Source organism: Hippocampus comes, unplaced genomic scaffold (genome assembly GCF_001891065.2).
Source record: "Hippocampus comes isolate QL1 unplaced genomic scaffold, H_comes_QL1_v1.1 scaffold319, whole genome shotgun sequence".
In the NCBI taxonomy this organism is placed as follows: Eukaryota; Metazoa; Chordata; class Actinopteri; order Syngnathiformes; family Syngnathidae; genus Hippocampus; species Hippocampus comes.
The window spans coordinates 679385-693353 of NW_017806090.1; the positions used below are offsets into that span (position 1 = coordinate 679385).

General features: G+C 42.7%; 2 protein-coding genes across 4 annotated transcripts in view; one reads left to right on the top strand and one right to left on the bottom strand.

Moving 5' to 3' along the window:
* Window positions 1-814: 814 nt before the first annotated feature.
* LOC109530854 (proton myo-inositol cotransporter-like) lies at window positions 815-12839 on the bottom strand. Of its 3 annotated transcripts, XM_019894774.1 has the most exons (13): window positions 12711-12839; window positions 10098-10570; window positions 9660-9819; window positions 7305-7513; window positions 6820-6928; window positions 6570-6733; window positions 5265-5379; window positions 5047-5172; window positions 4734-4852; window positions 4237-4389; window positions 3439-3611; window positions 1868-1936; window positions 815-1710 (listed from the first exon to the last, which is right to left on the bottom strand). In XM_019894774.1, exons 2-13 carry the CDS (start codon window positions 10516-10518, stop codon window positions 1702-1704), a joined length of 1827 nt encoding a protein of 608 aa, XP_019750333.1. In that variant the 5' UTR covers window positions 10519-10570; window positions 12711-12839; the 3' UTR covers window positions 815-1701. The 3 variants fall into 3 exon arrangements, with proteins under 3 accessions (XP_019750333.1, XP_019750332.1, XP_019750334.1); XM_019894773.1 differs by having other exon boundaries at window positions 815-1936; XM_019894775.1 differs by lacking the exon at window positions 815-1710 and having other exon boundaries at window positions 1849-3611.
* A 3-nt stretch (window positions 12840-12842) lies between these two features.
* The window catches only part of lrrk2 (leucine-rich repeat kinase 2), a 37898-nt gene continuing 36771 nt past the window's right edge, over window positions 12843-13969 (top strand). The window contains exon 1 of the mRNA XM_019894767.1: window positions 12843-13308. Within this exon, the coding sequence (XP_019750326.1) occupies window positions 13122-13308 (187 nt within the window). The 5' untranslated portion in view covers window positions 12843-13121. The remainder of the gene's footprint in view (window positions 13309-13969) is intronic.

Genomic DNA, 13969 nt, shown 5'->3' on the forward strand with positions numbered 1-13969 from the left:
GCCGTCATAACCAGCGGACCACACATTTGGTCTCTTAGGATAAACTATTTAGATTTGTTAAACGTTATTTTTGAATGACTTAAAGGTTCTACTGTACTTGTTTCAATAAAAATACATGCATGCAATTACGAATTCAAACGTCCACTTTCATTGTGTGCACGATAAATGCAACGACGTCATAACAGGAGGTGTTTTTAAGATTTTTGATGACCTTTATTTGTTTTCACGCGTGCGTTTTTGCTCCCTTGACGCGTACGTTGTTCTGACAAGATGTCCCCGCGGTTGCTTAGTGTTGTTGGAGGCATGCACAAGCATGCACAGAGCCAAACACATTACAGTACAGCAGGTTCGGGTTTTCAAGGTTTCAATTCGGTATTGGGGGTATCGTGGAGTTTTGGCGACATCTTGTGTCTGCGATGTGTGACGCAATTTTGATGAAATTGACAAATGATCGTTTATTATGGTAAAACTCATAGGAATAACGTGAATTTGTAGACGGAAGGTTAAAAAAATACTGGTAAAATGGGAGAGGAAGAAATTCACATCTTATAGGACCTTAAATTATTTTATTTCCTTTCAGGAACAAGAACTTTACAAGTACTACACATATTTTTTAAAAAGTTTGGTTTTCAAGCAACTTCAATGTCACCAAAAACAAAATTCAACAAGAATAACTCAACAACATATTACACTGTGTGAATATATTTGATATAATTAAATCATTGTGTCGCTGGCCAATGAAAAGTACTCCTATATCTTGCAAATGTTTTATTTTTATCCAAAGATGGGGGGTAAAACAACAAAAAATTTTTACATTTTATTGGACAGCGACAACGTACATAAATATCATTCAATTTAAAATAAATCCCATCACGATTCTATCAGAATTTACCATACATAACTGTGCAAGTCTTAGAACAGCCCCCCCATAATTTTTTTCTATTAACCTCCAGTGAGCTCAGCTATGTGAGCCACTAGATTATCAATATTAGCCATTTAATGTGTACTATGAAAAGTATACATTCAGAATTTATCAGTCTCTTTCACAATAATTTCTTCACTGGCATCGATGACCAGAGATGCCAACCAAACATGCATTCTAACTGGGAGGGATCGCAGTGAATGAGTTAAACATACCAAAAGAAAGATGATCAAAAATTCACGGAAGACATTTGTATGCCACTGCAGTCCCAGTGTTTGAAAGAAAAAGGACCTCCTTCATCACAGAAGTGGGAAAAGTATGTCAGGTCGGCCACCTAGCGCTCACTTAATTCTATAAAAATGTACATTACCAAGAGTCCTGCAATAGTTTGTATTAATCTATGTTCCCCCTAATCAAAATGCATGGATTCCTGTTTTGTTAATTTATCTCATGAAATAATTTGATTTATTTACTTGTATTACAATCAAAAAGTACAATGTTACATATTTTTTAAAAATCATTTGATTAAGTAATTGTTTAACGACTGTTTAAACTATTTCTATACATATTTTACCTTCTATGCTTCACCCTCTCTATAAATGACATTGCCCATCTGTCCCATTTAAAAATGCGATGTGGCCCTCAAGCACAATAGTTTGCCCACCCCTGACATAACCTCTCATCAAGTGAGTCTGACTGGATACCCTAAAGGCACTCTTCTACATGCCAAAGCAAAGTGAAGGATGTGTCGCAAAAAGGTGCTCGGTATAGAAAGTTGGTCATTTCAGCTGTGGGGTGGGAGGAAAAAAAAAAAAGATACATTTCAGAAAAACGACAGAGCGAAGGAATTAAATGTGGTTCTACCTTTGCCAAGGCGCTTCAATACAACATTGTGCTTTTTTTTTTTGGGGTGTTTTGTTTTTTTTGGAATTCATTTTTACTTACAGTGATATAGGCTATGCCATTTTCCAAGCCCACCTTCCCGTTGTCCACTGGGCTGAATTCCGGACTTTTCTAAAAACATTTTGGCCACTTTTAGTCAGACAATTAAAGCAGTAAAATAAAATAGAATGGCTTTGTAAAGTGCACCACCAAGCACCAAAACATGAGTATAACCCAGGAATGCATTTTAAAAAACAAAACAACAAAAAAACTTATCTCCACCGAGGAATACGCTTCAGTTTGGTACGGCACTTTTTTGTTGGGGCGCCGCATAAATTGCAAGATGACAAGCTTTTTTTTGTTGTCTTTTTTTTTCGTTTTGTCTGCCTGCCAATCAGTTCCCTCAAATGCGACATACTGCTAGGTCCAGCCGTACAATACTGATCAGAACTGCTCGTGGAGATGCGGCTAAAATAATAAGGCACGGGTCCAAAAACATACAGTACTCTTATCATGTTGATGGAGTGTTCGGTAATAAAGTAATAGTATCAGGAATAGTGTTTCTGTGGCTTAACAGCAAAACTGTCATGTTTGGTTATCTAAAACCGAAACACTAATTTGAAACCATAACCCTGGCTTGAACCATATTTTAGAAATGTGGCTAAAATAATAAGGCATTGGTCCAAAACAGAGAGTACTCTTGTGTTGGTGGAGTGTGCCAGGAATAATGTCAAAGTAATAAAGTAATCTTTCTGTGGCTTTTCACACCCCAACTGTCGTGCTTTGTTATCTGAAGGCTGAGAACCATGAATTACCGTCACATGAAAAACAGCCATAATCCTGTGGTGTTTGTCAAACGCTTGTTTTCTTGAAACTTCAAGCATAACACTTTAAGGCGGCGACTTGAATCACACCACTCTGGAAAAGACAGCATTTCACCAGGGCGTAGACTATAAAATCGGCAGAAACTGGCCGACGGACTAAACTGGTGTGGCAAATATATACTTCAAATCAAAACTGTCAATGAGGGTCAGAGGATCAAGCAGCGAGTCCACAAAGAGACCCTGCATCTTTTGCTTTGCGCCGGGCGCGAGAAGGGGCACCTGACACCTGTGGCCGAAAGGAAGATGATGAACAAGCATGTACAATCCATGGATCATGTACGATCCAGAATGAGAAAATGATTCCTCCTCCATTCCCTCAAGTCTGTACTGTTAACACTATGCACCTTAATTTTGTACCTTCAGATGGCGCTACCACTACCACTTATGTGTTTGTGTATGTACGTACAGTTATCTATCTAGCCATCCGTCCGTCCATCCATCCACAGTAACTAAACAGAATGTAAGAGGAAAGTCGTACCCGGGTGAAATGAAGCCACAGACTGATCAGAGTTGCCTGAGTAGGAGGGTAGCACAAAAAAGAAAGAAAGAAAAACAAATCAATAGGTGCAAATTTTGCTCAATTTATGCTCTTCACCACTAGAGGGCAGTATGTGATTTTCCTCTGAGCTGCAACAGTCTTTACAAAAAAAAAAAAAAAAAGCCAGACAGGAAAAGCCAGAATCCCAACGCCACACTCTAGTCTATGTCGGAGGTGTCGTTGTCGGATGGGAGGTAATTGTTTCCCTTTACCCGGATGTACTGGATGTTCTGATTGGTGAGGTGTGAGGAGGTGCCACAGGAGCAGAAAGGTCCCGTGAACAGGTTCTCAATGTCCTCCAGCTGCAGGCCCTGCGTCTCGGGCAGGCACCCGAATGCGAATAGCAGGCCCAGCACGGTGAAACCCATGTATACGAAGAAGATGCCTGGCAGGGAACGCATTGGGTTAATTCCAAGATCCACAAAACCTCCCTAAGTCCCATTTGAAAAACACAAATTTGAAGCCCCAAACCCAAATTTGAACGCCAAACCTAAGATTCAAACATTTCAAAAGCCTAAATTGAAACCCTGATTTAAAACCCCCAAACCCCAGATTTGGACCCACCCTAATTTGAAACATTTCTGTCTTGAAACCCTAACCCAGGCATGAATACCATTTGTTTGAAACCCTATTTGGAAACAAACACTAACTCTGTCTTGGAATCCTAACTTCAAACCCCAATCAAGGCTTTAAACCCTGATTTGAAAGAAAAAACATAACCATGGCTTTAACACCTAATTTCAAACACTTGCTTGGAATCCCAAGTGGCTTGATGCCCTCATTTAAAACCATCTTGTTCCCCCGATTTGAAACTGTACTTCAAACATTGAACCCAGATTCAAAATCCTAACACTGTCTAAAAATCTAATTCTAAACTCTGGTCCCTCACACTGGCCCGTTATCAAAATTAGAAACTAACCGAAGCCTTGTGAAAGCCTAATTTGAAACCCTACTATTTGTCGAAAAGGTAACTTTGAACGCAATCCATGTTTGACAGCATCTTCAATTACCTTGATAGGTGATGAGCTCTGCGATATGAAGAAAGGTGAGTGAGAGGACGACGTTGAAGATCCAGTTGACTCCGGCTGAGCAAGCATTTCCAGTGCTGCGGGCCCACAGTGGGTAGATCTCAGAGTTGATAGTCCACGGCATGGGACCCATTCCTGACACACAAAAAGTCCCATTCAGTGTTTGGTTGTTTTTACAACGTTTTAAACAATGTATGACAGTAGACAAACCATGACAGTTTTTTTTAAAAATCAACCTACTTGCTAAAACGGCGTTCCATTTTTTGCAATTTAACTTATGTAGCATCATAGTTTCGACTGACTCTTCAAACCTAGCATGATTTAAGCCATTCTCACGTTTTTCTTTAATTGCTCCGCCTCAGTTAAACGACATGTCAAATGGGTTGTTTTTGGAGAATGCTTGAGGTGGTGCCACCTGCAAGCACATCCTGTGACGTCATGGTGAAAAAGTTGATTGTTTTACAAGCGTGTTTGCAGACCTGGAGCAAAAGAAGTCAGGTAGAGGAGGAGGCCCGTCAGTACAATCCAAGAGTAAGTCGTAGGGCAGAAGTTGTAGGCCCAGAATGGACCTTCTAGCGTCTCCGTTTGGTTGGCACACCTGTAGAAATGACATCGCAAAAAAATAAATAAATAAATAAAAACACCACCACCAACAACAACAAATCAAGTCACCAAACAGCTTTCAACTGAATAGATGAAAATGTAATTAAAGTAAATAAATGAGCATTGTTGTTCAATACATACCACTTTTGAAAGTTTCCATCAAAAATCTACGTTAACATCACAACTTACCCGCCCCACGCCGAGTGCTCGGTGGTCTTTGGATTGACGGGCAGGCAGGTGGAGTCAAAAACACCGCTGCTGTTCTCGTGGTAGCAAAAGCCACAAGCGGGATTCAACATGCAGTCTCCACAGTAACTGACGAGAGCAACCACGGATTCAATGAAACCAGACGTATATAATAGAAAAAAAAAAGCAATATCATTGGGGGCAGAGGATGTGTTTTTTACCCGTATTTTGTGCAGGAGGAGTTGTGGGAGTCGAGCGGATGCAGTGTAACAGGGGGAGAGTACCGAGCTGCCAGCAAGAAGCCCACTGACAAAACGCTGAGACTCAGAGCGGTACCTATAAAAATCAAATAATTCAAAGAAATTGCAGAGAGTATTATCATTGATGCATAAGGTACGGTCTTGAGACCTTTTGTGTCAACATATGGTCATTCAAACCCAATTCCAATGAAGTTGGGGCGTTGTGTTTCTGGGTGTTGTTGATAAATGGCTTTTGCGTTCTACAATGGAGTTTTATTCATTCATTCATTTTCCGATCCGCTTATCCTAACAAGGGTCGCGGGGGGGGGTGCCTGGAGCCTATCCCAGCTGTCTTCGGGCAGTCGGCGGGGGACACCCTGAACCGGTTGCCAGCCAATCGCAGGGCACACAGAGACAAACAACAATCCGCGCTCACACTCACACCTAGGGACAATTTTGGGTGTTCAATCAGCCTGCCATGCATGTTTTTGGAATATGGGAGGAAACCGGAGTACCCGGAGAAAACCCACGGAGGCCTGGGGAGAACATGCAAACTCTACACAGGGAGGCCGGAGCTGGAATTGAACCCGGTACCTCTGCACTGTGAGGTCGACGCGCTAACCACTGGACCACCAAATTCAGATTGTAAAAAAATGAATGTTGGTATGTTTTAGAATAGGGGAATTACTCCATCTTGGTGCAATATGCAGTATGTCAACCATAGTGCATAATAAAACAATACAAGAAAAATTGGACCTCTTTCTCACAGATGTCAGGCCACTGCCAAGTTTGCATGGTTAAATTTGGCTTTCGTGCCAGCAACCGTTAAAATGCAAAGTCACCACGCCTCCGCCCCGAGGTACTTTCGATTTACTTCACACTGGACACGTTCCTCCAGAGTTGTAAGAGTGTGGTATTTTCATCACAGTTGTTTCTATTTCGTTTTGACTTTTGCCTTTTTTTAAATAAATCTTGAAAGCGCTAATAAGAAATAAATTGACGCCGAAAATGGAGGGCATTTTTCCGATAATTATCATTACTCTTATAAACACAAAGAAAATTTTCAGGTTTTTTTAAATCAACATTTTATTTTATTTTGTTCATGAAAATGCTTTTTCAATTTTAATTGTAGTTATTTTGTTGGTTTTCATCACCTATGCTGAGTATTTGGAGCACCTAATTAACTATATATTATGGCTGTCACTAACGAATCTTTTGAGAATGGATTATCGTATCTATACGTACGTTGAGTTGAGTTCAGTTGAGTAATGCACTGTGAGAACTCACCGGTGAGGCTGGCCAGCGTTAGCTTTCTGCGCCCAACTCTGTCCACAAGCCAGATGCTGAGGGATGTGCACACAAAGTTGGTCCCGGAGGTGACGGCGGACAGCCAGATGGCCCGCCTCTCATCGCGCACACCTGACATCTGCAGAATGGTGGCACTGTAGTACCTAGAAGAAGAGGAGAAGCTCACACAAGGCGCCAGAAAGTGAGCTACCCCCCCCCCCCCCAAAAACAAAAACGGGAGAGGACCTACATGACGGTGTTGATGCCCGTCAGCTGCTGGAACATCTGAAGGCCGCAGCCAACGATCAGAGCCCTGCGGGTGGGCCCATGGCCGAGGATGCGCAGAAAAATGATCCCGCCTGGACGAGAAACACATTTACATTTTCAAAATGTTTTCAACTTGCATCATTCAACCGATTCAAACCATTAAAGCTACAAAATGCTCAACTGATTTCATTGCAAAAATTCAATTTTTCCCACAATACAACATTTCGATGACAACGTTCCGAAACCAATGAAGATATTTTACATGAGCCTTAAATGCCATTTAAATATTGTGGAATCATAGTTTGGGATACAGTATATTTATGATGTATTTATTTGTCAATAAAAATAATAATGGGTGGGCATCTGTTATTCACAGCAGGTTTTGGTCCCTAACCCTTACCAATAGCGAATATTCACTGTAGATGTCAAAACAAAACAGAAAGAATGCTGATATCGCCTCCAGCTCACCTCCCCTCAGCTCCTTTTCCTCCTCTTCAATGCTGGTCCTGATGTAGTCGAACTCCTCATCCACATCCTGGCAGCCTCGGATGCGACTCAGGACCTGGCGGGCCTCCTCCTGCCGGCCCTTCTGCAGAAGCCAACGGGGGCTCTCGGGCAGGAAGAGGAAGCCCACGAATTGCAAGATGGAGGGCAGCACCGACAGACCCAACATGTACCTTGACCAACGAAAGACGTAGATTCAACGGGAGAAGATCCAGACAAATATTAAGCTAACTTTGTCTTTATTCTGATTAGCGATTAGTTTGTCAGTCCAATTCTTTTCATACATTTTTTCTTTTAACACTTGGGTAAGTCAAAGCCCATCGCGGCTGACATGCGCTGCGTACACTAACAACGTTGCGTGACTATTTTTCAAAACGGCGACTAGCGACTTTAATTGCCGCTATGAAACAGTCATTATGCGCTGAGTCATGACCACATTGTGGCGTGTGTGACAAAAACAAGTCAAGAGGAAGGCAATCACAGAGCTATGAGCGCTAAATATGCCAAAGACATGGTGCCAGTTTACATGTCGCGATTATATACGTACACTTCGCTAATACGTGCTACTGAGCAACAAATATTTTGCGCAGGTTGCCCTGTCTCACCTTTACAACTGCACATAAAAAAGATTCCCCTCTTATAGTTTGTGTTTACATACATATTTTAACAACACAGACAGGAGGAACACCTTTTTGCATTATTGTCAAGGGAAAACAAATATTCATTTCTATTATGTCTGTGGGAGGTGAGCATGACGTTCAAGGGGTAATATGATGCTAAAATCAACTTTTTTGAGCTTTTAGTCATCTTAAAATGCAAATTCGTCACAAATTTAAAAAAAACAACACCTCCAAAGAAGCATTTTCCTACATTCACCCATCTCTTAGGTGCTTCTCAAGAAAAGCTCCGCCCAATCCAAGAAAACGACTGCGTCCTCAATTTTATACATTACAAAGTGAGGAGACAGCCCCGCATCGCTCGTGCAGACTAACCACACACCCATTTTTTCCAAACCAGACACCAGTGAAACACTCATTTTTGCAGAGTGTTTTAAGAAGTCTCCAGGAGAAAGAGCGAAGCATCAGCGCTTTGCGACCTCGACGGTTGTGGCACCCGCTTTGAGGATAGCGGCTTTGGGTAGTGTTCACCTCAGGCGGCTGTGGATTGCCGGCTAAACCCCGGAAAATTGTTTTGATATACAAAGTACACGTGAAAGCTTCTGCGCATTTGATGGGCTTTCCGACAAAACAACGAAGGCTGTGCGGTGTGGTGCCGGGCCAAACGGAGCGGCGTGTGATGTGGGCGGCAGGGTTCGTGATCGTTTCGTTTCGCAGTACGGGCAGCAGACGGCTTTAAGGATGACATCATAAAAAGGAGTGTCCGTTATTGTTTCGTTGGCAGTGCGCGCAGCAGACAGCTTAAGGACGACATCATGAAAGGGGTGAGGCAGCCACACGGGGACAGTCAGGTGTCTTACTTGCCGGTTAGACCTATAGTTAACTGTGGAAAGCTTAAAATTACATGACATGGCCCTTTAATGCTGGAAAAAAATGTTTCAAAGCTTGTTTGGTGTCAGCATAAATAAATCAAACTCCCACGGTTTAAAAAAAAAAAAAAAGCTCACAAAGCTTGTTTTGAATGTCGCAGTCACATTTCCTCCAGAATACATTCTTGCACAATAGCCTGTGGTCCCACACGTTTTTCCAGAAAGTAATTACTAAGTTCAGTAAAGTGTGAATTAATCTTAAAGGCAAAGAAGCTAATCGTTAGGCTAATAACATAACTGCCTATGGCATTTTAACTTTGTTCATACGTGTGTGCTAAAAACAGTTAGACCTTAACCACAAATTAATCTCAAAGGTCTTCACAGGCAGACAGTTAACAAATATTTGTGACATTCCCTGATTTTAGGGAATGTCCAAGTGACTCTTGCAGTTTGTTGAATTTGTTTTGTTTTGCGAAAACTTTCAAATATGACATGTAAGTTTGAAAACGATGGTGCTTCCAACAGGCGTCCAAAACAGACAGCCTGCAGCACAACACACAAAGTCACGCGTCACGCGATGTTTTGTTAAACTGACACTGAATGGAAACTGCCCTTCAAACTGCCCCAGTCTCTTGAGTGCGCAGACTTCAACTGAGACTGACAGACGGTCACTTCACAATGTTGTTTGCATCTTTGTTTATGTTACGGTGAATAGTTACAACCAGTCTGTTTCAGCACTTACATTAGGTAGAGACTGTATGTTCAGTTACAAATAGCACTGCGGGAGCCTGACAGCATTGGCCCACAACATTGATTTTGTCAACAGTACTTACCTCCAGCCATCGCGTTTCATGTAACTGAAGGCGCCGTCCACCACGCAGGCAATGAACTGTCCGGCGGTAATAAGGACAGTGATGACGGTGACCAGCTGGCCTCTCATGTGAGGGGGCGACACCTCGGCGATGTACACGGGGAGAGTCATGGAGGCCACGCCTGGTGGGAAGAATTCCTCCCTCAGTAAGCTGCAGTAACATTCGTTGTTTTTCAGAGACTAACGAATATATACTTCATGTGTTGCTGCACCATTTGTGTTCAAAGGGCAATAACACTGTGACATTATTTCTATTCTTTAGCCTGTGCATGGCGTTTTGTATTGTGCGTTAGCATTGAGCTTGTCGATAAAAAAAATCCTTTTAATTGCCATGGAAAGTCTCCAACTGTGAAAAATCTTGCAATTCAGCAAGGATTATGGTTACCCGACATAAACTCACCAATCCCCAGGCCAACAATGATCCTGCCCACCAGCAGTACCTCCTTGTTGGGCGCGAACGTCATGAAGAACCCGCCGAAGGTGAAGATGAAGCTGGCCAGCAGCGTGCACTTCTTGCGCCCCAGTAGCCCGTTGAGGAAGCCACCGCTCAGGCTGGAGATGGCCGCTGCCCCCACCGTACTGGAGACCACCAGCTCCTGCCACATAGTGTTGAGGTTCATCTCCCGCTTGAGGAGTAGCATGGCTCCCGACACCACACCGGTGTCATAGCCGAAGAGGAAGCCACCCAGGGCTGAGAAGAAGGCCAGCACGTAGACAAAGGGCTGCGTGGGGGGGTTCCGGGACAGGGTGTCCGATGATGGAGAGTTGATGAGACGCCGCTCACCATCGTCCTCTACTGCAGTGTCATTCTTGATGCCCATGTTGACGATTCTGCTACTGCTGAAGCCCGTCAAGCTGTACTCATCATCCTGCCTGTTGCACATGGGAAGCGGGAAGAAGGGGTCGAACTCAGCCGGAAAACAACAACTTTTCCTTGCCTGTCCCTCACTCGGGAGCTGTCAAGTCTGTGTGGGCGTGCAACAAAGACCTCCAATCTTCACTTGACACTTGTCGGACATTATTTACGAGCCGTCCACCTCGTCAAACATGCTTTTTCGAGAAGAATCAGACGCACTAATTTCGATCATTTGAACGAGCTAACGTGTTAATTTCCCAAATGTTTTCTACCCGCTGCAAAGGAAAAACTCACTCGAGCGCCGTGTCGTGCGTGGGGAAAAGGAATGTGGGGGAGCAGGCGACTTTGGCCAACTTTGTTAAATTATTACTGCCGAGTTGCTACGACTGACTCTGAGAGTCGCTGTGCCGCCATGTTTGTGCGACGTCATCATACGACCCTCCTTACCCCACCGCGCCGTGACGTCATACACATGCGTCGACTGAAACAGGATACATAAAAAAGTGGAACTTTGTTGTGTAGAAATTACCGGCTACTACTGTTAATTATATACAATATAAGTCTGCATAGGATTACTAAACTGTTTTGAGAATACTAATTTACTTTGAATTAATATCAATCCATTTGAACTGAAAACTGTTGAGAACATGCAAATTGCAGTTATTGAAGGTCAAGCCATAACAAGAATCCATCGCTGGAAATACGGCATGCCTAGTAAGGCATTTGTCATAATTCTTTTTCACATTATAATAGTAGGGTTTTTTTTGTTTGTTTCGGTTTTCATTTTGTTGTGCCACTGTTTTATTTCACCAAAGTTGTGGGTAATTTTCTGTTTTGACACGCAGTCCGTTTGTGGCAGGGTGTGAATGCACATTTAGTGCTGTTGCAGAATGAAAGAGATGGTTCTTCAGCGAGACTGAAGTGCGCCCACCAACTTTTCATTTTACAATCCAATGGTGCCATGATATGTATGTGGCCATGACAATATGTCACGATCCCAGCTGGCCCTACTTCACAGGGAGCAGACAACATAACACTGCTACTCCAATCAATTGTTCTTTTTCCTCTTTCATCCGTAGTCAGTGCCAATAACAGCAACGTGTTTTTAATCATTAATATAACTAATGTATGAGGAATAATACTGCTAATCGCCACAAAAAATGACAGTAAACTCAACAAATTGACACAGACGGTCGCCCCACACTGATGACAATTATCATTTTGGATTAAAGTAAAGTTCAAATTGGATATTTCAAGTCCCCCCCCCCCCACACACACACACTAAGTTCATCCCTTTTTGTGTTGTATAGAAAAGAAATTGACAAGCTTGTCGAACTTGTTTGACAACTTCACATTACAAGTGCTTGCGGTAATACAGTATTCATATTCTCCTTTGAACATGCTTAGGCTCCAAACAGTTGTTATTTGGACTTTTGATGTGTTGGGTTTTTATTCCTTTAATGCTCATTAAAAAGTCGATATCACACTTCACAACACACCTTGTTTAATTATTTTGCATATGCTGTAACCCGTTCACTTTCGAGAAAAAAATCTGGTCGTTCCCAGGTCACATTTGAAACGCACGGAAAAGAGAGCCTTTGCTGGAGCAGAATCAACTGTATTAATGTTGCTTAGTTTTACATGCTGCGTTTTTAAAATGGCATTACAATGTATTTTCAATGTGCTATTTGAATACATCTGGACGGCGGTTAGTGGTGTGCTGTTGATATATTTCTACGAACTTGAAATCCAGTTTATAATAATGTCAGAACAAGGGGAGGAAATACTTATTTTTTCTACACGAGGAAATCTATCAATTGATCTCATCGATTTTCGTCGTGGTATAAAATAAGACCTAATTAAAACGGGCAACATTAATTTCGCTTGACAACCCGTTATGGTAAATCATTCGCATCTCATGTATTCTCACAATCAATCACAAAATAAAAAAAATAGTGGCTTTTTCCATTGCAGTACGGCGCCATGGCAATCCCGATGCTTTACATATCGCGGCTGTCACCAGACACCGACGTACGTAGAAGATAGAAAGGGGGGGCGGCAGTTCGGGGGCAGTTCACTTGACAGTTTTAAACGGTCATTTACATAACGCCACCAAGACAAAAAAAGGCCAATATTTCAAGTAAACTAGTTACTCACCAAGTTTAAATGACGGGCAAGTGATCGGAGATAAGAGACAATCCTGGGCGACCGCTTCGTTTGAGTCCTGTCCCGGACGGGAAGTTTGTTTCCTCTTCCTGTGTGGAGTCATATGATGTGATCGGGGGAGGCAAGCATACGCCTGGTTGTGGCTGTCTGTCAGAGAGAAGAGGAGCACCGCACACAGACACACGCACACACGCACACACAAAACAAACAGCGAAGACAAAAAAAAAAGAGGAAGGCGAGCGAAAGTTGACTCAGTCTCTCAATGAGACATGCGCGCCAATGCGGTGACTCGCAGCGTCCTCCGCGGTCCCTCTTGCCGGCCGGGCTGTAGCGCCCGCGCGGTCCCTCGGAACCTCTCCTCGAGGCTACCATGATCTGACCTTCCGAGGCGCCTTTGACGCGATGGACAACAAAGAGGAACTGGAGGAGAGCCTGAGGAAGCTCCTGGTCAGGCTCAGGAGCCCGCAGGAGGATAGACAGCTGTGCACGCTCATCCAGATCCTGCAGGATCTGCTCTTCCTGTCGCACACCAACCATGGTAGGGGCAATTTGTGGCTGCATGTGCATCACGTTGAGCATCAACCCTTCAACTAGTCCTTCCCCATTGAGCCACTGTCCAACTAGTCATCCAATTACAGTACTCCTTCCCTATTAAATCAAATGTCCAACTAGTCCTTCCCTACTAGGTCCAATGTCCAATCCCCTTGACTGTCCAACTAGACCATAACTTGTAGATCAACAAGTATCCATCTAGACCAGGGGTGTCAAACTCATTTCACATGGTGGGCCACATACGGCCTGGGTAGTTGTCAAGTGGGCCGGACCATTAAAATGATACCATACTTTGCTATAAATAACCAAAACAATATGTCTTTCCTTTGTTTTGGTATAAAGAAGCACAAGAACATTAGGAAAATGTTGAAATTAAATGAACATATCTTTTACAAAACATTTCATGAAGCACCTTACATTTCCTTCGACAAATGTGCAATTTACTTTTATCATTCACATATATGCATTGCAACTGATCCCACTGATTGTACAAACTTTAACAAGTAATTGGTTTTGAAAAATATAGTAATGCACTTTAAGATTAAACGAGATTTATAAAGAAAGGAAGTTTTAAACCATTTACACGTGCATATAAAATCTAAATGTAATCCCTGCCTACACCTTACAAACTAAGGAGCGTGCTATTAAATGTGTAAATGTGAGAGTGCTATTGATAGCGTCTGCTGTCATGGGTCTGT